This window comes from Salvelinus alpinus, chromosome 12 (genome assembly GCF_045679555.1).
Source record: "Salvelinus alpinus chromosome 12, SLU_Salpinus.1, whole genome shotgun sequence".
NCBI classification, from domain to species: domain Eukaryota; kingdom Metazoa; phylum Chordata; class Actinopteri; order Salmoniformes; family Salmonidae; genus Salvelinus; species Salvelinus alpinus.
The window spans coordinates 11,261,161-11,284,633 of record NC_092097.1 but is presented as its reverse complement, the minus strand read 5'-3'; the positions used below and the strand labels follow the sequence as shown (position 1 = coordinate 11,284,633).

Genomic DNA, 23,473 nt, shown 5'->3' with positions numbered 1-23,473 from the left:
CTGGAATCGGCTTGTGGTCAGAATGCCAAATGCTCTGTTTATTTATTCCTTAGTCTACCCTTGACAGAGTACATCATGTAATATTCAGGGTGGCTGATGAAGCTAGGCCTATCTTGGCATTGGCAAGTTGCGCCCAACTGGAATGCTCTCTTTTAAAAAGTTTAGATAGATACTGTAATCAAGGCGTATCAAAAGTTATTACTTTTCCCTAAGTATATGTAGACTGTCCGAGAACCATGGCTGGCTTGGTAGCTCCTGTGATTTGAGTCTATTTTGAGTGTAGCACACTTGTCAGTAAATTTGACATGTGAGTCATCTCATGCCTACAGCCCTCGCCTCGTTCCTCTGCGTGGGTGATACCTTGTGAAAGGCCTGTTCTGGGACAGGCAATAGAGGCTTTACACTTTTCAGTCAGCCTCATGAACAACAATGACCTGTGTGCAAATGAGTCCTGAGTCACCTATCAGTATGCAAACTGCTGAAGAATCGCTGTGAATTCTCTACTTGAAAGTTATGAGCACTGCATACAAATTGCATCAGATTTATTCTGAGAGTGGAATCGCTATCTTTGTTCCAGGAGCTGTATTGTTTCAGTGCAGCTTGACCAGGAAATGACTTCATCAGAAAATCAGGGTGATGGCCAGGACACCGTGACCTTGAGACGTCTGAGACTGGTGCTAAAACAGCAACACCGGTTAGACATCAATACGAACAGAGGTCAGAGAGTTAATAATAGATTTGAGTACTAGATTAAAAGCTTTAAAGTAACATATAAATGTTTACCATCTGCCATTAAGTTACACAATATTAACAACCTGTCCTCCAAATACCAATACATTGCTGTATGTTTTTGTCATGTTCCAAATACTAATTGTGAGCTTTGTTTTCAGGTTTTTACAGCATGCAATCTAAACTTCAGAATAGTCATTTTATCAGTGATGGAGTGCATTCATCTGACACGAACCCTCAAGACCTATATTTAGAGGTGTAAACTTTTGGTGCTGATGTTGGACATGCGGGGGATTCTCTAGCCACTTCCTCAATCCTACCTGTCTTTTTCATTATTGCTGCTGTCAGTCATCAGAAAGACAAAACTCGCTGTAGTCCACATGGCTCATATATGTTATGCCACTACGTGAGTTTCTACTACACCTTCCCTCTGTTTGATTGAAATATTAAGAATAGCAACATTATTGGTACCATTATTGTTAGAGAACATTCTAGTCAGTCTTTCCCTTTCTTTTCAGATCTGTATCATACCATGGACAAAGTAAGTGTCGTTCACAGTGAAATAAAACATCTGTCTTTTACTGGCAAGTAAAGCAGGGTAGCTTACTGGATGGAATGCTGTGCATCTCCATCACATTGATGCTGCGTTGCCATGAATACGCTTAGAGTCAGGTTCTGGCCTGCGTGCATCTGTGCTGAAATTAGTTTTGTCCAAGCCCCATCCGTCACACTCTCTCACACGCGTTAATGGCCTTAGATTTTATTAGATTTTTGATTGATCAAGCCCACACACTAGACGAGCTGCAACGGCAACATTAAACCGTACTAGTCGCAGGAGAATTGGAATGTCTTCAGGACTAGAACTTCTGTAATGAATTTGTTTCACTAGAAAGGTGTGTGGAGCTATACGGTTGATAGACGAATGACGAATTGAATGTCGCGTGTGAATTTGATTTGAGAGGGTCTTTATTCAGTGGGATGGTGCGACGTGTTTATCTTTCCCCTGGTGCCATGGCGGTTTGGTTTATGGTTCCCTCGTGGGTCGGTGTTGTTGTTTATAGGTGCTCTGCAGCGCGTGTGTGTGGAGAGGAGCGCTGTGCCATGCCCCAGCTGTCAGAATGAAATATCATTGCACTCCTGATTGCTGTGTACAGGGCCTCAGGATTCATAAAAATGCAATCCCATGCAGCTCTGTACCAGGCTGGCAGAGAGCACTAAATAAACTATGATACAGAGGAAAGCTGGCAGATTTATAAAGTGCATGGACACACTGTACTAATGCTGCAGATATAAAGTACCACGCAAATTCAGCATAACCGTAAGACGTACACAACCATACGACCACAGTATTTATCGTTTGTGAATTTAGACAGGAACCTATCCTAGTCCTAAAGGGGTGCAGTTTCTGCGGCGCTGTAAGCCTCATTGCTCTGTAACCTCCGTTCCAAACACTCTGCGGCTCCTAAACCCTGAGGAATATAGTAGTCTGTCTTCTCTATAGAAAGTGTCAGTGAGCTCTGTGGGAGGGGCATGACTGCTGCTGCTCACACATCACAGCACACAGCCTTCTGTGTCCTAAAAAAAGCTTTCCCAGTCCTGACTTCCTGTTCAAAGAGAATGGCATTAAAGCGAACGAAGTTCGAGAGGGAATGAATAATGAATTCCAGCGGGCGTCACTCTGAGTTAGGCAGAGATTTCAGTGAGGAGCCATCTTCTCTGTGTCTGTTGTCATTGCTCATGTCATGCAACAGCTGAGCCTGTACCAGAGACTCAGTTCATATCTGGCCCTATAAGATCTATTTTCCTCTGTCCATCTGCATGTGTGTTTGTGAGATAAGGGTACTTTTCAGTTACCTACACTGAGGTGAACTGTTCACCTACTTGAACGTCTTAGATTGGCTGAATATTCACCTGAAGATGGTAAAAGCATGTGTATGCCTATGGCTAATTATTCACTTGACAACCTAACGTTGAAGGCCAGATCTTTTTACCTGCAGGCCACCTGCTTTAGCTAGCCAACCGAGCGCTGATCTCCCACTGTTGGAGAGTCCTGCTCTAACATTTCCTTATTTTTATTTATTTTTATTAAAAAAGGAGGATGTGAGTTCTATGACCAGGTCCCCTCAGTGTACACTTTTAACAGCACAGCAGTGTGTGAGAGGGCTCAGTGACAATGGGCTTCCTAGGAAAGTTTTGCTAACAGGGAAATAGCCTGTCGGAGGAGCTGGCTGACATCCTGCAGAAGGCTCAGGACCTGAACAGAACGGAGAAAGAGAGGTGGACTCACTGAGAGGAATATGGTTTCGGTGCAATAATTCAATTATTGTATAGGAATGATAGTGTCATCATTTGTCTGAGGGTGGCGGTTTCCATGCCAACACCTACATAAATAATGAGCACTGTACGCTTCAAGGTGCCTCAGGATCTGAGGTAATATTCTCTCAATTAAATTGGATATTCCCTTCATTTCAACAGGTGGACATTAATGTGTTTTCAGATGCGTATAAGCATTGGCACTCATCTCATTAAATGCAATTAGTCAAATACAACAGCAGAGCAGTTTCTGTACATACTATATGTAACATAGTATAATACATTAATGGTTTCAAGTGAGCTACTTGCTCGTTTTCAGTTCATATTCAGTGTTTTCGGTTCTGCTTTTTGAAGGTGAAGCCTTAGGTGACAAATATAGAATTCATACTTGTATGCAACCTCTTTCTCCCTCATCCTGTTTTCCAGCACCAGGGAGAAATGAAGAGCTGGGGTTGCAGAAATCTGTTTCCCAGCAGCAGCTCCGGCTCTAAGATGGATAGAGGGGGTTTGCATGGGAGGGAGGGAGGGAGGGAGAGAGATGTTATTGCTGAAGCACAGCAAATGAGGGCTATAGAGAGGGGAGGGTTGAGGAACGGAGGGAAGGCAAAGGGAGGGGAGAAAGGGGGCATGCTCAACAGATCAGAGAACAACAATCGTCTTCCCACCACCCATGCCCAGAGTACAAGGCTCCTGCCTACTGCCAACTCGCAGGTAGGAAGAGAGAGAGGGAGGGGCGACTTTCACCTGCTGGAGAATCCAGCCTGTGTCTGCTCTGCTCTCTGCCTTCAGCTACAGAACCTGCTGTCAACCTTGCACAGACAGAGCAAGATCACAGCACTACTGGAACAGCTGCACTCAGGGCTCTCTCTGCTGCTTCCTCCAACACTCCGGCACTCTCTCACTCTTAACACACACTCACAGGCACGCACACACTCAGGCACGTCCAGAACTCTACCACGCAAGCGCTCACACACACACACTCACACAGGCAGGCACACCCCCTCTCTATCTGTGCAGTGAGAAGCTCTGCCCGTGTCGGTGTGAGCGGTGGACTGTTTCTCTCTCTGGCGGCAGCAGTACTGGCAGCAGGACTGGTCCAGTGGAGGGCAGTCAACTCGCTCTCTCCAGACTCCAGGACAGCTCACGCTCTGGACTTTGGAACAACAAGCCTCTCTCTCTTTCTTTCTTTCTTTTTCTTTCTCTCCTCTTTTTGCTTCTTTTTCTCTCCCCTCTCTCTCCGCCTCGACGTGACGCAGTGTTTCTGACCTTCATCCCCCTCGTGTGCACAGCGTTGGCCAGTGGGACAGCCATGGAGGACACCCTCACCTGCAGCCCTGCCACCTTCTCCCAGGTGTTTGGACGTCAGGGACAGCTCATGCAGGCTAGTGAGTAACCAAACATACGCCTTTGTTAAACATGTCAGTGTTTTATCCCCCATCGGCTGCCTGGAGATCACTCCCAGATCAGGTCATTAACAAGCCTGCTCTGCTCGTCAATTTGAACGGATCTCCTGGCTTTCACTTGCCATCTTAATTCAGCTGGTGCTTGGAGAGACTGTTTCAGATAGAGAGAGGCTGAGATGGGATTACTGTTGCTCTAGTCTCTCTGGAGTAAATTGGTGTTTCTATGTACTGTAGGTTGATATTAAGGGGAAATGCAGTGGTCTGCACCCAGGGGCTTTAGGTTGCAGGATGTTTTGTGTTTGTGCCCATGAGGAACTGTGCAGTTTGTGTAGTAGTTGGGTACTCATGGTTAATGCCTCTGTTGCTGTGTTGAGTTGAAACAATAGCAGGGCTGAGTGAAACACTAGTACGGCTGATACATGTCAAGTGTTGGTACAGTATGTGGAGGAGGGGGTTCATTATATTATAGCAGTGTCATCTCACAGCAGTGTTGTCACCCAAGACACTCTTCAAAGTATGGACACGCACCACTTTTTTATTTTCACGACTGTAAAAAATACATTTATATTGCTCCCTTGTTTCACAAGTTAAAATTGGAGCCCACTGATATGGGATTTTTGGGTCCGATACCGATTTTAGGGAGGCGGAAGTCACCGATTACTGATGTATCTGCCGATATATCGTTTTTTTTAGCGGAGGAATGAAAAACAGACCTTTTTTACACTAATTGTGCCCCAAAGGATTAACAGATACTCTAAATGGTGATTTCATGAGCTGAAATAAAAGATCCCCGAAATGTTCCATACACACAAAAAGCTTATTTCTCTCAAATTTTGGGCACAAATTTGTTTACATCCCTGTTAGTGAGCATTTCACCTTTGCCAATATAATCAAATTGGCATGCTGATTGCAGGAATGTCATCCAGAGTTGTTGCCAGGGAATTTAATGTTCATTTCTCTACCATAAGCTGCCTTAACGTCGTTTTAGAGATTCGGCAGTACGTCCAACCGGCTTCACAACCGCAGACAACGTGTAACCTCGCCAGCCCAGAACCTCCACATCTGGCTTCTTCACCTGCGGGATAGTCTGAGACCAGCTACCCAGACAGCTGATGAAACTGTGGGTTTGCAAACTGAAGAATTTCTGTCAGAAACCGTCTCAGGGATGCTCATCTGCGTGCTCCCATTTCACAAGGATCTGTACATAATTCCTGGAAGCTGAAAATGTCCCAGTTCTTCCATGGCCTGCATACTTAGCAGACATGCCACCCATTGAGCATGCTTGGGATGCACTGGATTGACGTGTACGACAGAGTGTTCCAGTTCCCGCCAATATCCAGCATCTTTGCACAGCCATTGAAAAGGAATGGGACAACATTCCACAGGCCACAATCAAAAGCCTGATCAACTCTATGCGAAGGACATGTGTCGTGCTGCATGAGGCAAATGGTGGTCACACCAGATATTGACTGGTTTTCGTATCCACGCCACTACTTTTTTTTAAAGGTACAGTATCTGTGATCAACATATGTATATCTGTATTCCCAGTCATGTGAAATCCATAGATTAGGGCCTAATGAATTTATTTCAATTGACTGATTTCCTTATATGAACTGTAACTCAGTGAAATCTTTGAAATTGTTGCATGTTCCGTTTATATTCTTGTTCGGAATATTTACGGTAGTAAATACAACACTTTTTAGTTTACCTTAGGTACAGAGCATTCGAAAGTATTCAGACCACTTCACTTTTTCAAAATTCTGTTATGTTACAGCCTTATTCTAAAATGGATTAAATAAAATAAAATCACAATTTTCTACACACAATACCCATAATGACAAAGTGAAAACAGGTTTTTAGATTTTCTTTGCAAATGTATTACAAATAAAAAACATATCTTATTTACATACGTTTTCAAACCCTTTGCTGTGAGATTCAATTGAGCTCAGGTGCATCCTGTTTCCATTGATGATTCTTGAAATATTTCTACAACTTGATTGGAGTCCACCTGTGGTAAATTCAATTGATTGGACATGATTTGGAAAGGCACACACCTGTCTATATAAGGTCCCACAGTTGACAGTGCATGTCAGAGCAAAAACCAAGCCATGAGGTCAAAGGAATTGTATGTAGAGCTCCGAGACAGAATTGTGTCGGGGCACAGATCTGGGGAACGGTACCAAAACATTTCTGCAGCATTGAAGGTCCCCAAGAACACAGTGGCCTCCATCATTCTTAAATGGAAGAAGTTTAGAACCACCAAGACTCTTCCTAGAGCTGGCCAAACTGACCAATCAGGGGAGAAGGGCCTTGGTCAGGGAGGTGACCAAGAACTCGATGGTCACTCTGACAGAGTGTGACCTCTAGAGTTCCTCTGTGGAGATGGGAGAACATTCCAGAAGGACAACCATCTCTGCAGCACTCCACCAATCAGGCCTTTATGTCAGAGTGGCCAGATGGAAGCCACTTCTCAGTAAAAGCCACATCACAGCCTGCTTGGAGTTTGCCAAAAGGCACCTAAAGGACTCTCAGACCATGAGAATCAAGATTCTCTGGTCTGATGAAACCAAGATTGAACTCTTTGGCCTGAATGCCAAGCATCATGTCTGGAGGAAACCTGGCACCGCTCATCACCTGGCCCTACGGTGAAGCATGGTGGTGGCAGCATCATGTCTGGAGGAAACCTGGCACCGCTCATCACCTGGCCCTACGGTGAAGCATGGTGGTGGCAGCATCATGTCTGGAGGAAACCTGGTACCGCTCATCACCTGGCCCTACGGTGAAGCATGGTGGTGGCAGGATGATGATGTGGCAATATTCTTTCAGCGGCAGGGACTAGGAGACTAGTCAGGATCGAGGGAAAGATACATGGAACAATGTATAAAGAGATCCTTGATGAAAACCTGCTCCAGAGCGCTCAGGACCTCAGACTGGGGTGAATGTTCACCTTCCAACAGGACAATGACCCTTTGCACACAGCCAAGACAATGCAGGAGTGGCTTTGGGACAAGTCTCTGATTGTCCTTGAGTGGCCCACCCAGAGCCCGGACTTGAACCCGATCGAACATCTCTGGAGAGACCTGAAAATAGCTGTGCAACGATGCTCCCCATCCAACCTGACAGAGCTTGAGAGGATCTGCAGAGAAGAATGGGAGAAACTCCCCAAATACAGGTGTGCCAAGCTTGTAGTGTCATACCCAAGAAGATTAAATTCTGCAATCACTGCCAAAGGTACTTCAACAAAGTACTGAGTAAAGGGTCTGAATACTAAATGTGATATTTGTTTTTTATTTTTTGCAAACATTTCTAAAAACCTGTTTTTACTTTGTCATTATGGGGTATTGTGTGTTGATTGATGAGGGAAAAAACGATGTAATTATTTGGGGGATAAGGCTGTAACGTAACAAAATGTGGAAAAAATTAAGTGGTCTGAATACTTTCCAAAGGCACTGTATGTTATTCAAAACAAAATTCAGGCAAATGCTTGACACACTGGTTTTAGTCACACATTCTAATTTAGCTAGCTAGCTAACGTTAGCTACTTATCTCATCATGAATGCAAGCGCATGGCCTGAATGATAGATCTGCACCACCTGTCTTGCTTTTTGCAGATGGCATATTTCAGCATAACTGAATAAGCCCACTAGCTAACATAATATGCCCAGACAGTAACAGTGTAATTTTTGTATCAATGGCAAGTGTTCACTTTGGCACCAGTCTAGTGTTAGCACATAAGTAGTACAAATTGCCAAAAGTGTGTGGACACCTGCTCGTCAGATATCTCTTTCCAAAATCATGGGCATTAATATGGAGTTGGTCCTCCCCTTTACTGCTATAACAGCCTCCACTATTCTGGGAAGGCTTTGCACTAGATGTTGGAACATTGCTGTGGGGACTTGCTTCCATTCAGCCACAAAAGCATTAGTGAGATCCGGCACTGATGTTGGGCGATTAGGCCTGGCTCGCAGTCGGTGTTCCAATTCATCTCAAAGGTGTTCGATGGGGTTGTGGTCAGGGCTCTGTGCAGGCCAGTCAAGTTCTTCCACACCGATCATGACAAAACATTTCCGTATGTACCTCGCTTTGTGCACGGGGGAATTGTCATGCTGAAACAGGAAAAGGCCTTCCCCAAACTGTTGCCACAAAGTTGGAAGCACAGAATCATATAGGATGTCATTGTAAGCTGTAGCATTAACATTTCCCTTCACTGGAACTAAGGGACCTAGCCCGAACCATGAAATACAACCCCAGACCATTATTCCTCATCCACCAAACTTTACAGTTGGCACTATGCATTCGTGCAGATAGCGTTTTCCTGGCATCCGCCAAACTCAGATTTGTCTGTCGGACTTCCATATGGTGAAGTGTGATTCATCACTCCAGAGAACGCGTTTCTACTGCTCCAGAGTACAATGGCGGCGAGCTTTACACCACTCCAGCTGACGCTTGGCATTGCGCATGGTGATCTTAGGCTTGTGTGCGGCTGCTCGGCCATGGCCATAGCCCATTTCAAGAAGCTCCCGATGAACAGTTATTGTGCTGACGTTGCTTCCAGAGGCAATTTGGAACTCGGTAGTCAGTGTTGCAACCGAGGACAGACAATTTTTACGCGGTACGTGCTTCAGCACTTGGCGGTCCCGTTCTGTGAACTTGTGTGGACTTCCACTTCGCAGCTGAGCCATTGTTGGTCCTAGATGTTTCCACTTCACAATGACAGTACTTACAGTTGACCGGGGCAGCTCTAGCAGGGCAGAAATTTGACAAACTGACTTGTTGGAAAGGTGGCATCCTATGAAGGTGCCACATTGAAAGTCACTGAGCTCTTCAGTGAGGCCATTCTACTGCCAATGTTTGTCTATGGAGATTGCGTGGCTGTGTGCTCGATTGTATAAACCTGTCAGCAACGGGTATGGCTGAAATAGTAAAATCCACTATTTTTGGCCATGTAGTGTACCTTGCTGGCTAGATAGCTAAGCTAACTGCCTTTCTGGCTAGCTAGCTAGCTAATGTTAACTAAGTGAGAATGTGATGAGGTCAGGGGTGCTTGCTTGATGAAGTGTGCTTCTGATTATTTACTTATTCAAATATGTTGGCTGTGGCAAGCTACTTACATTAACCACAATGCCTACTCTCACGTTGTGACTTAGGGCTGAATGGTGTTCAATCAGCAGCTCGTAAGAGCGCCCTCTTCAGGCAATCATTGAACATTTAAATAATTACCTCAAATTTTTTATTTTATTTTTTTATTTCACCTTTATTTAACCAGGTAGGCTAGTTGAGAACAAGTTCTCATTTGCAACTGCGACCTGGCCAAGATAAAGCATAGCAGTGTGAACAGACAACACAGAGTTACACATGGAGTAAACAATAAACAAGTCAATAACATGGTAGAAAAAAAAAAAGAAGAGAATCTATATACAATGTGTGCAAAAGGCATGAGGTAGGCAATAAATCGAATAATTACAATTTAGCAGATTAACACTGGAGTGATAAATCATCAGATGATCATGTGCAAGAAGAGATACTGGTGTGCAAAAGAGCAGAAAAGTAAATAAATAAAAGCAGTATGGGGGGTGAGGTAGGTAAATTGGGTGGGTAGTTTACAGATGGACTATGTACAGCTGCAGCGATCGGTTAGCTGCTCGGATAGCAGATTTTTAAAGTTGTTGAGGGAGATAAAAGTCTCCAACTTCAGAGATTTTTGCAATTCGTTCCAGTCGCAGGCAGCAGAGAACTGGAAGGAAAGGCGTCCAAATGAGGTTTTGGCTTTAGGGATGATCAGTGAGATACACCTGCTGGAGCGCGTGTTGCGGGTGGGTGTAGCCATCGTGACCAGTGAACTGAGATAAGGCGGCACTTTACCTAGCATAGCCTTGTAGATGACCTGGAGCCAGTGGGTCTGACGACGAACATGTAGCGAGGGCCAGCCGACTAGGGCATACAGGTCGCAGTGGTGGGTCGTATAAGGTGCTTTAGTAACAAAACGAATGGCACTGTGATAAACTGCATCCAGTTTGCTGAGTAGAGTATTGGAAGCTATTTTGTAGATGACATCGCCGAAGTCGAGGATCGTTAGGATAGTCAGTTTTACTAGGGTAAGTTTGGCGGCGTGAGTGAAGGAGGCTTTGTTGCGGAATAGAAAGCCGATTCTTGCTTTGATTTTGGATTGGAGATGTTTGATATGAGTCTGGAAGGAGAGTTTGCAGTCTAGCCAGACACCTAGGTACTTATAGATGTCCACATATTCTAGGTCGGAACCGTCCAGGGTGGTGATGCTAGTCGGGCGTGCGGGTGCAGGCAGCGAACGGTTGAAAAGCATGCATTTGGTTTTACTAGCGTTTAAGAGCAGTTGGAGGCCACGGAAGGAGTGTTGTATGGCATTGAAGCTCGTTTGGAGGTTAGATAGTACAGTGTCCAAGGAAGGGCCGGAAGTATATAGAATGGTGTCGTCTGCGTAGAGGTGGATCAGGGAATCGCCCGCAGCAAGAGCAACATCATTGATGTATACAGAGAAAAGAGTCGGCCCGAGAATTGAACCCTGTGGTACCCCCATAGAGACTGCCAGAGGACCGGACAACATGCCCTCCGATTTGACACACTGAACTCTGTCTGCAAAGTAGTTGGTGAACCAGGCAAGGCAGTCATTAGAAAAACCGAGGCTACTGAGTCTGCCGATAAGAATATGGTGATTGACAGAGTCGAAAGCCTTGGCCAGGTCGATGAAGACGGCTGCACAGTAATGTCTTTTATCGATGGCGGTTATGATATCGTTTAGTACCTTGAGCGTGGCTGAGGTGCACCCATGACCGGCTCGGAAACCAGATTGCACAGCGGAGAAGGTACGGTGGGATTCGAGATGGTCAGTGATCTGTTTGTTGACTTGGCTTTCGAAGACCTTAGATAGGCAGGGCAGGATGGATATAGGTCTGTAACAGTTTGGGTCCAGGGTGTCTCCCCCTTTGAAGAGGGGGATGACCGCGGCAGCTTTCCAATCCTTGGGGATCTCAGATGATACGAAGGAAAGGTTGAACAGGCTGGTGATAGGGGGTGCGACAATGGCGGCGGACAGTTTCAGAAATAGGGGGTCCAGATTGTCAAGCCCAGCTGATTTGTATGGGTCCAGGTTTTCCAGCTCTTTCAGAACATCTGCTATCTGGATTTGGGTAAAGGAGAAGCTGGGGAGGCTTGGGCGAGTAGCAGCGGAGGGGGCGGGGCTGTTGGCCAAGGTTGGAGTCGCCAGGAGGAAGGCATGGCCAGACATTGAGAAATGCTTGTTGAAGTCTTCGATTATCACGGATTTATCGGTGGTGACCGTGTTACCTAGCCTCAGTGCAGTGGGCAGCTGGGAGGAGGTGCTCTTGTTCTCCATGGACTTTACAGTATCCCAGAACTTTTTGGAGTTAGAGCTACAGGATGCAAATTTCTTCTTGAAAAAGCTGGCCTTTGCTTTCCTGACTGACTGCGTGTATTGGTTCCTGACTTCCCTGAACAGTTGCATATCGCGGGGGCTCTTCGATGCTATTGCAGTTCGCCACAGGATGTTTTTGTGCTGGTCGAGGGCAGTCAGGTCTGGAGTGAACCAAGGGCTATATCTGTTCTTGGTTCTGCATTTTTTGAACGGAGCATGCTTGTCTAATATGGTGAGGAAGTAACATTTAAAGAATGACCAGGCATCCTCAACTGACGGGATGAGGTCAATATCCTTCCAGGGTACCCGGGCCAGGTCGATTAGAAAGGCCTGCTCGCAGAAGTGTTTTAGGGAGCGTTTGACAGTGATGAGGGGTGGTCGTTTGACCGCGGACCCGTGGCGGATACAGGCAATGAGGCAGTGATCACTGAGATCTTGATTGAAGACAGCAGAGGTGTATTTGGAGGGCAGGTTGGTCAGGATAATGTCTATTAGGGTGCCCATGTTTACGGATTTAGGGTTGTACCTGGTGGGTTCCTTGATGATTTGTGTGAGATTGAGGGCATCAAGCTTGGATTGTAGGACTGCCGGGGTGTTAAGCATATCCCAGTTTAGGTCACCTAACAGAACAAACTCTGAAGCTAGATGGGGAGCGATCAATTCACAGATGGTGTCCAGGGCACAGCTGGGAGCTGAGGGGGGTCGGTAGCAGGCGGCAACAGTGAGAGACTTATTTCTGGAGAGATTAATTTTTAAAATTAGAAGTTCGAACTGTTTGGGCATAGACCTGGAAAGTATGACAGAACTTTGCAGGCTATCCCTGCAGTAGATTGCAACTCCTCCCCCTTTGGCAGTTCTATCTTGACGGAAAGTGTTATAGTTGGGTATGGAAATCTCAGAATTTTTGGTGGCCTTCCTAAGCCAGGATTCGGACACGGCAAGGACATCAGGGTTGGCAGAGTGTGCTAAAGCGGTGAGTAAGGCAAACTTAGGGAGGAGGCTTCTGATGTTGACATGCATGAGGCCAAGGCTTTTTCGATCACAGAAGTCAACAAATGAGGGTGACTGGGGACATGCAGGGCCTGGGTTTACCTCCACATCACCCGAGGAACAGAGGAGTAGTAGGATGAGGGTGCGGCTAAAGGCTATCAAAACTGGTCGCCTAGAGCGTTGGGGACAAAGAATAAAAGGAGCAGATTTATGGGCGTGGTAGAATAGATTCTGGGCATAATGTGCAGACAGGGGTATGGTGGGGCGTGGGTACAGCGGAGGCAAGCCCAGGCACTGGGTGATGATAAGAGAGGTTGTATCTCTGGACATGCTGGTCTCAATGGGTGAGGTCACCGCATGTGTGGGGGGTGGGACAAAGGAGGTATCGGAGGTACGGAGAGTGGAACTACGGGGTCCATTGCAAACCAAAACAATGATAACTAGCCTGAACAACAGTATGCAAGGCATATTGATATTTGAGGGAGACATACAATAAGGCATAAAGTGATTGCAGGTCTTGATTGGGAGAGCTAGCTAAAACAACAGGTGAGATAACAGCAGCTAGTCAGTTAACACAGCAGCAGCAGGTAAAAATGGCGACGGCTAGGCAGAGAGGGTCGGATTAACTACACACAGATCCTGAGTTAAAGCACAGAGCCGACAGATAAAACACAAATAAACGGAATGGAGTACCGTGAATTAATGGACAGTCAAGCAAGCATCAGCTATGTAGCCAAGTGATCATAGTGTCCAGGGGGCAGCCGTAGATGGAGCAGTGAGGCCTCCACTAAGCTAGCCCGCGGCGTAAGATTGTTCGATAGACCTGTTCAGATAGCAGCCGATATGCTCAAGACAGCTAACGATTAGCGGGCCGCAGTTAGCATATGGGCGTTCAGGTTACGTCGCGATGGAGGGGCCAGTTGAATAACTCCCTCGGGCAGATAACGTCGGTATCCCAGTCGTGAAGGCCCGGTGGGGCTCCGCATCGGCAGTAAAACGGGTCCGGATAGGTGATTGTAGCCCAGGAGTGGCTGATGGAACTCCTCAGCTGGCTAGCTCCGGGATAATTGGTGTTTGCTCCGGAATTGATGTTAGCCAATAGTCACTCGGATAGCAGCTAGTTAGCTGCAAGATCCAGGTGTAAATGTCCAGAGCTTGCGGTAAAAATCCGGGGATATGGAGAGAAAATAGGTCTGGTATGCTCTGGTCTGAGTTGCGTTGTACAAAACTGGCAATAGTTTTCCGAGCTAAAGGATAGCTGATAAGCGCTAGCTGTGGTTAGCTGAACTACTCACGTTAGCTTGTGAGCTGGCTAACTTCTGGCTAGATGAATAACTCCCTCGGGCAGATAACGTCGGTATCCCAGTCGTGAAGGCCCGGTGGGGCTCCGCATCGGCAGTAAAACGGGTCCGGATAGGTGATTGTAGCCCAGGAGTGGCTGATGGAACTCTTCAGCTGGCTAGCTCCGGGATAATTGGTGTTTGCTCCGGAATTGATGTTAGCCAATAGTCACTCGGATAGCAGCTAGTTAGCTGCAAGATCCAGGTGTAAATGTCCAGAGCTTGCGGTAAAAATCCGGGGATATGGAGAGAAAATAGGTCTGGTATGCTCTGGTCTGAGTTGCGTTGTACAAAACTGGCAATAGTTTTCCGAGCTAAAGGATAGCTGATAAGCGCTAGCTGTGGTTAGCTGAACTACTCACGTTAGCTTGTGAGCTGGCTAACTTCTGGCTAGCTTCTGTTGTAGATTTCGGATACGAGGTGAATAATACCTTTGAGGAGAAAAAAAAACACATCCGCACCACATTTGGTGAGGTAGGTTGCAGGAGAGTGTTTTGAAGTTGAGTTTTTAAGAAGAAAAAATATATATATAAAAAGAAATGCGAAGAAAAATATATAAAAATATATACACGGGACAGGACGAGGACAAAGGACATCTGACTGCTACGCCATCTTGTATTCAGGATGAGCAGACGTATTTATTTGTTCTATGTATATAATATCAGCGCTTTATTTGTGAAATGTTGACCGATGCAAATATTTCTGCGAAAAGCTAATATCTGCCGATAATATCTGTCAACCAATTTATCGGTCAGGCTCTAGTTAAAATATCAGTGGGAAATGGTGGTGGCTGAACCCATTCCAGCTTCTTCCAGCTGCCTGCTTGTATTTGTCTTTTAATCTTTCATGACAGAATTCTATTTATTTATTTTTACACAGTATTAACCTCATGGCATTAGAGTGAGGTGGCTGAGAAACTATTCAGGACATTTATATTGCCCAAACTGAAGGCTGAATTATTTTGAGCTGAATCTATTACGTTTTCAGGTAAATTAACACATGCGTTGACAGGTCTCTGCAACTTTTAGATCATCTCTATGTCAACCATGTTTGGCTGATGTCTTATTCAACAATGTTCCGAGTCAGCTGGCTCCTAAATACAGATGATTTCCCTTGACTTGCCTCCAGATTGAATATCTCTCTTTCTCTCTCTCTTGGGGTCTTGCAGAGAGAACTTACTCGCATCCTTTGATACCTCCCCTCTGCCATAAATACAAACTGACATACATGCATGTTGTGTAATGAGAACGGCCTTTGCCAGATGAAACACTGCCAGAGCAGTCCGAGAGAGAGAGAGACCTGAACAGTACTTTCTCACTGAAGTTAGAGAAAGTTAACGTCGTAGTTCAGAAGTATTTTTTTTGCACAACCCGGAAGAGAGAGAGACGGCCCCGGTCCTGATTCAGAAATGAGTTAATTCAACGGAGACGCGCAGTAAAAGCCATTTGATTGGGATTCACAGTATTAAGGCATAAGGGACAGAAAGAGAGTTGTTTGTGATAATGAGAACATAATTCACTAACACATGTTCCTTGGCGGGGGTGTAATGAGCTGTGTGATACAGTGTAGTATATCTACTATCTGGTGATTTATTTAGTCAACTCTGCTCACTGTGGGCCGTGGAGTGATTTGATAAGATAAACGAGCTTATCCAGCCTGGTGGTGTATTGTTCGTTGTCGTTGACGAGAGTGTGTCTCTCTCTCTCTGTTCCTCTCCTCTCTTTGCATATAAATAATGCTCTTTGTTTGAATGCGTCTGTGGACTCATTAAGTGTGTTTGGTATTCAGTAGCGTATTACTGTCGGAGGGGTGACAGGGCCCTGATTAATATTCTGCCGCTGACTGGTGGATCGCAGGCGGCTCAAAGCCTCTTTACTAAATGTGTGCTGGGTTTTGAAGTACTGCTGATGAGACTCTTCTGTATCTAGGAGAGCAGAGCTAGGCCTTATCCTATCTAAATAGGATAAAGTTCTCTCTCTCACACACACACACACAAATGTGCTTTTGCACTTTATGTAAATGGAGGGTTGATTGAGTCACACTGACTGTACTGTAACTTGATTTGCACTATCAAGCCCACTCTGCCTAACCAAATCTATCTAGCTAATGCAATTATACAAATCAGCTAATCTGTAAAATTGTGGTTATTAATTCAATGTTTTTCAACAGGTTAGAATTCTTAGATGACAGATCCAGTGTTGTTGTTGTCACAAAACGGTAACCTGTATGTTTTTGGCAGTGTGTTTATCATCGCTTATCAACATTGAATGAATTGTATCAATTACAGGTTTATATTTCCATGCCGTTCTCCAGGTTTGTCTTTCAATGCGGTTCTCTGCTCCTCAACAACATTGTACGGGTGGCTGTAACGTTGAAGTGTTGTTGTGTTTACAAGGTAACGCAGATCTCTAATTCTGACAGCATTGTTTTATGTGGGACCAGAGGTGACCCAAAAATATTCTGTATACACATCTTATGTTTTGTGTAATGTTTAGTCCCACTTTGTGCCGCCAAAAACGCTGGTTGGGCCATCACATTTCACAAGGGCCAATAAAGTTGTGAGATTGCCTTTAATGCGTTAAATGCGTGTCACTCAAATCAATCCCATATCTGGGTCTGCTCTGGCTAAAAGCTCCTTTACTCTACTGTAATGTCCTATGAAGGAGTTCCAGTCACCTTTCTGCTCCACTAGATTCCAGTGATGAGAGGACAGAGGGAGAACAAGGTTATCAGCAGATTCAAGTCTAAGGAGCCTATAACTCTTCATACTGTCTTCATCCCTTGTGTGTGTGTGTGTGTGTGTGTGTGTGTGTGTGTGTGTGTGTGTGTGTGTGTGTGTGTGTGTGTGTGTGTGTGTGTGTGTGTGTGTGTGTGTGTGTGTGTGTGTGTGGGTGGGAGAGGGAGGTAGGGGGCTGGCGCACGGCCAATGTTCCAACTCTCTGTGTGCCCAGATTGACTGCTAACACATTAGTGTCATCTAGAATCACGGCCAGACACATTTGATATTGTTGGCAGTGTCCTTAGTTCCTAATAAAAAGCCAGTCACACTTTTTTATTAGGCTTACGGTGAACGGCTCAGTCACAGTGGCTTTCATATCTGTATTTAGATTAGAGGTCCTTATTGACAGTGGTCGCTGGGTATTCCCAGTGGTTCTGCTAATCCCTCCATCAGAGTAAATACAGGCTTAATTTATACCTCTATCTCTGGTCTAATCCCCCGTATTGGATTTCAGCACTACATTAGTGCATCTGACTGCGGAGATGGGCAGGCCTCATGTCTCTAATGGTCGCTGTTTAAGAACGGGGTCTGTGTGTGTGTGTGTGTGTGTGTGTGTGTGTGTGTGTGTGTGTGTGTGTGTGTGTGTGTGTGTGTGTGTGTGTGTGTGTGTGTGTGTGTGTGTGTGTGTACTGTCTCAGGGTAGTGAATACTGTGTATTTATGTATGTATGCATATGTGTGTCTGCGTAAGTAGTGACTACAGCAAAGTGTGTAGTAGCCCCAAAAGTGTCTAATTGCTATTCTGCAGACATATTGTGTGTCTGCGTAGTTGTGTTGTGGCTATTGTCCGCGCTGTGGTCTCCGTGCTAGGAGTGTACTGCTGAGTGAGGTCTCTTCATTAGTGCACCGTCCTCCTGTCTATCGAAGCTGGTTCAATAAAACATTAACTCTGGGGGAACCGCATGTCTCCCCTGGACAGGTAATCCACATGTTGGGCGTGATTGGCGTGAGGCTCATCCCTAAGTGGGATCTGTGGGTCTGGAGACAACATTTCTCTAACCCCTGGCCCTGACCAATCATGTCGTCGTTGAGAGGGAGTAGACCGACACCTGCTGATGTCAGTAGCCCTTTATAGAGCACCGAGGCAATGACCGAATCTGACTGATGTTCAAACCACGCTGCCCAGGCTTTTGATGTGTAGAAATGCCTGCGATGCTCATCATGTTTTCACACGTTGTATTGCGGTATTGTTTCTCTCTTTCATATTGATTTACCTTTGGGCTGCTTTAGATCTCTCTTACACACACACACACACACACACACACACAGAGACACACACACAGAGACACACACACAGAGAGACACACACACACACACACACACACACACACACACACACACACACACACACACACACACACACACAGAGAGTCACACATACACACAGAGACACACACACACACACACACACACACAGAGACACACACACAGAGACACACACACACACACACACACACACAGAGAGACACATACACACACACACACACACACACACACACACACACACACACACACACACACACACACACACACACACACACACACACACACACACACACACACACACACACACACACACACACACACACAGAGAGAGAGAGACACACACACACAGAGACACACACACACACAGCCTCCATTTCACACCTTCCTGCATTTTTTGCAGATAGTAGCCGGTAATTTGCTTTTCTTTTGTGATAAAATGTAATATGGTGTCTGTGTTATCACAGAGATTGTACTCAAGAAGAGTGGCTTGTTTAGAGACAGTTGCTTTCACGCTCCGGTGCTCAAGCTGTTTTAAGATCTGTTCAATTCTATACGGCATTAAAAAGCTCCTGACAGACGCTTAGCTTCCCATTCTGTTGCAGAATTCTTGTGGCAAGCAGCATACTATAAGTGGTACATGCATTCTCTTAAACATGACCAATAGCAAACAATACACCCCGGTCGAGTCCACCTAATGATAAAGGCCTCTTGTTGTTTTACTGAAAATAGAAACAGCTGGAGCGACTTTTTCATTATAGCTCTGCTCACAGATGCAGCGTTAATGAAAAACACCACTGAACCTTCATACAAGATAATGAAAAGTCTTGGTGCCAAGGGTTATTGTTTTAAGAGTTAACCTTTAGAAAACACAGGGTTACAATAACTTTATTTATTTTGTATTTTACCTTTTTCTCCCCAATTTTGTGATATCCAATTACGGTCTAGTCTCATTGCTGCAACTCCCCAATGGGCTCGGGAGAGGCGAAGTTCGAGACATGCGTCCTCCGAAACCGCACTTCTTATCACCCGCCCGATTAACCCGGAAGCCAGCTGCACCAATGTGTCGGAGGAAACACTGTTCAAAGTCAGCCTGCAGGTGCCCGGCCCACCGCAAGGAGTCGCTAGACCGCGATGAGCCATGTAAAGCCCCCCCGGCCAAACCCTCCCCTAACCAGGACGACTCTTGGCCAATTGTGCGCCGCCCTGTGAGACTCCCGGTCACGGACGGTTGTGACACAGCCTGGGATCGAACACGGGTCTGTAGTGACGCCTCAAGCACTGCGATGCCTTAGACCGCGATCCTATATGCATAGAGGTGGTCCAATTTGAACTATCGTTACCTTGTCTCATTGTTACAAACATGCACACTCTGCTCTGTGCACTCCCATCTGTGTGGAGCGTGCCCTGCCTGTTATTAAAGAGCTTGCCATTGAAGTGCTGTAAAGGCTATATATTTCACCACAACGTGAGCCCAGACTAACTCCTGATGCGCTAATTAATATGGATTATCAATGTCTTGGATGTTCTATGGGCTCTGCGCTATAGAATGATGATGATGTGCTATAGGTTCTGTGCTATGGAGGCTACATGCAATGGACCCTGTTTTCTATTACTGGATTTAAGAGCATGTACCCTGTGTTATGAGCTCTACAAAATATTTACACCCCTGGACTTTTTCCACATTTTGTGTTACAGCCTGCATTCAACATGTATTACAATTAGATGTGTTTGTCACTGGTCTAAACACAATATCTCATCTCAAAGTGGAATTATGTTTTTTGGAATTTTTACAAATTATTTAAAAATGAAAAGCTGAAATGTCCTGAGTAATTAAGTATTCAACCCCTTTGTTATGGCAAGCCTAAATAAGTTCAGGAGTAAAAATGTGCTTAACAAGCCACAAAATAAGTTGCATATACTCACTCTGTGTGCAATAATAGTGTTTAACATCATTTTTTTATGACTACCTCATCTCAATATACACCACACATACAATTGTCTGTACAGTCCCTCAGTCGAGCAGTCAATTTCAAACAGATTCAACCACAAAGACCAGGGAGGTTTTTCAAAGCCTCGCAAAAAAGGGCAACTATTGTTAGATGAAATAGTATGAATAAATAAAAAGCAGAAATGTTTAACATATTAAAAAAGCAGACGTTTAATGGCTGTGACAGGAGAAAACTGAGGATGGATCAACATTGTAGTTACTCCACAATACTAACCTAACTGACAGAGTGAAAAGAAGGAAGCCTGTACAGAATAACAACTATTCTAAAACATGCATGTTGTTTCCAACAAGGCACTAAAGTAAAATTGCTAAAAATGTGTCAAAGAAATAAACTTTATGTCCTGAATAGAAAGCATTAATGTTTGGGGCACATCCAACACAACACATCATCGAGTACCACTTTTCATATTTTCAAGCATGGTGGGGGCTGCATCATGTTATGAGTATGCTTGTCATCGGTATGGACTAGAGAGTTTTCAAGGATTAAAAAATAAATAAAATAGAGCTAAGCACAGGCAAAATCCTAGAGGAAAACCTGGTTCATTCTGCTTTCCAACAGACACTGGGAGACAAATTCACTTTTCCCAGGAAGACTCACAGCTGTAATCGCTGCCAAAGGTGATTCTAACATGTATTGACTCAGGGGGTTGAATACTTATCTAATCAAGATATATTAGTGTTTTATTTTTCATATTTTTTCTTTCTCCAAATGTTACATTTTTCCACTTGGACATTATTTTGTGTAGATCGTTGACAAAAAATGACAAATAAATCCATTTGAATCCCACACAACAAAATGTGGAAAAAGTGAAGGGGTGTAAATACTTTCTGAAGGCACTGTATACAGGTATTGTCCTACAGTATGGGTGTTTGTACTATTGGTAATGTGCTCTGGATATTGTGGGGTTATGGTTTTGTGTTGTGGCTCAGTGTGAATATATTCGTTTTTTTATTACAGTCGTAGAATAAATTGTTTTTTTATCATTGTCGTTAGCTTGTTTCACTTCCTCCCCCACCTCCCTGTTTGTAGCTCTGTCTTTGTTAGAGGAACACTGGAGGCTTGGCTAGCAGCTCAACGTGTGTCTGCAGTGGAGGACTCAGCAGTATAATCCAGACCAAGGGGAAAGGAGGCCAGCGGCGCTGGGTACTGGACAGGGAAGACAGATGTGTGGAGTCAGCAGACGCAGGCAGCCTCGGTTTCAATGACGCAGGAAACACAGAAACCCATCGAGAGGATGATGAGGCTTAGCTACACTAGGCTGCTGCTTCTTCTCACATCTTCAAGACTCCATGCAGCGCCACGGCATTCACAGACCTGAGACCGATGCAGAGAAGGGCCAGATATAGCAGTCGTGAGGCAGGTTTGAAGTGGTTTGAGTCTGCTGGTGCATTTACTCACTGATCTTATTTTGGGGCGAGTGCTCACGAAGTGAGAGTATAATTTACATACGCTGCCTCTCAGAACCTGAAAAAGCAGTCTCGTGTGTCAAATGCTTTCTGTTTTTGACAGTCAACTTTCTCTGAGATATATCAGTTTGCTGACTGCAAGTCAGAATGTAGTTTTCTGCATCAGCGACATTGTATCAGCAGGGTAACACTTGACACTCAGTGTCATAACACTTGACACTCAGCGTCATAACACGTTATGACCATGTCATAATGTCATAACAGCTGACATAACTTGTCATAACCCGGTCAAAACACTGTCATGACCCATATATTTACACCTGTTGTGACATATTTAAGTGATAATGCCCGAGAAGCCGGTGTTTGGAGGATATAAACCGTGCCAATATATCCTCTAAACACCGGCTTCGAGGGCATTATCACTGTTAAATGGGTTACCAACATATTCAAATAATGATTGACATATTTTCATTAAAAAAATGATTTTGATTAATTTATTCATACTATTTCATCCTTCCACAAGATATAGTCCCGACACAAATCTAGGGTTGCTATCCAAGCCGGGTGGTCGGTCGTTCTATCGGTTCGGTTGCTAGAGACGCAACCCAGTCGTCCAGTCTTTTTGTTCTGTATCTATGGATGCGACCCAGTCGTTCGTTCTAAATGTTCCATTGCCCTACTGGCTGGCATTGTTCGTATCCCTTGCTTGCTAGCTAGCCAATTACTTGCAGCCAGAATAACAGCAAAGTAACTGCATTTGCATTTGTTTAAGTTTTATTGTGACATTTATTTGGATACATCCATAACAATGAGCTAATATGGCATAGAAAATGTGTTCACTCGTCAGGACACTTGTTCAGAGGAGCTAGCCAACGACACAGCTAACACAATCACTTCAAACTGATGCTGGAAAGACAGCAAACCACAGTAGCTAGACTTCGTTTAGTTTGACCTGTTTTCTATTGACATTTCTTTGTATATATCCATAAAAGTGATGCCAGCTGATTCATGATTTCGACTGGCTGAGAAACGCTGCCTGCCTGTCTGACTCATCCCAACTCGTTCATTACTATGGGACAGCTGGAGATCGGATTTCGTTTGAACGTTTCTTAAGTCCTTTGTTGTTGTAATGAATTATTTACAGTCATGTTTTTTTTCTCACCGTATTTTAAATAACTTGCAGAAAATACACTTTATGACACTGTCAAGAAGCATTATGACCATCATAATCATATAAGCCAGATAGGCCTATCACATACATGCCCTTATGTCAGTCATCAGTCAAAATGAGTGTGTCTTGTCCTGCTCCTGAAATCTGCTCCTGCTTTCATCCCAGTCATCCGCAACAGAGCATTGGGGTGGGTGCATGTCTGACGTCAATTTGTCCGCAATTACAATGATAATTTAATATGGTCAATTTCAGAAAATGTTACACCACCGTTCAAAAGTTTGGGGTCACTTAGAAATGTCCTTGTTTTTGAATGAAAAGCACATTATTTGTCCATGAAAATAACATCAAATTGATCCAAAATACAGTGTAGACATTGTTAATGTTGTAAATTACTATTGTAACTGGAAACGGCAGATTATTTATGCTATATCTACATAGGCGTACAGAGGCCCATTATCAGCAACCTAGACTCCTGTGTTCCAATGGCACATTGTGTTAGCTAATCCAAGTTTATAATTTTAAAAGGCTAATTGATCATTAGAAAACCCTTTTGCAATTATGTTAGCACAGCTGAAAACTGTTGTTCTGATTAAAGGAGCCGTAAACTGGCCTTCTTTAGACTAGTTGAGTATCTGGAGAATCAGCATTTGTGGGTTCGAT

At 44.6% G+C, this 23,473-nt stretch overlaps 1 protein-coding gene across 7 annotated transcripts in view; it reads left to right on the top strand.

Annotated features, from left to right (window-relative positions):
- Nucleotides 1-3,704: 3,704 nt before the first annotated feature.
- kaznb (kazrin, periplakin interacting protein b) overlaps nt 3,705-23,473 on the top strand; it is a 159,312-nt gene continuing 139,543 nt past the window's right edge. For 3 of the 7 annotated variants that reach the window (XM_071334968.1, XM_071334967.1, XM_071334966.1), the window contains exon 1: nt 3,707-4,427. In XM_071334968.1, coding sequence (XP_071191069.1) covers nt 4,352-4,427 — 76 coding nt within the window. In that variant the 5' untranslated portion in view covers nt 3,707-4,351. Of the gene's footprint in view, nt 4,428-23,473 lie in introns of all 7 variants that reach the window. The other 4 variants (XR_011667142.1, XM_071334974.1, XM_071334969.1 and 1 more) reach the window with 3 other exon arrangements.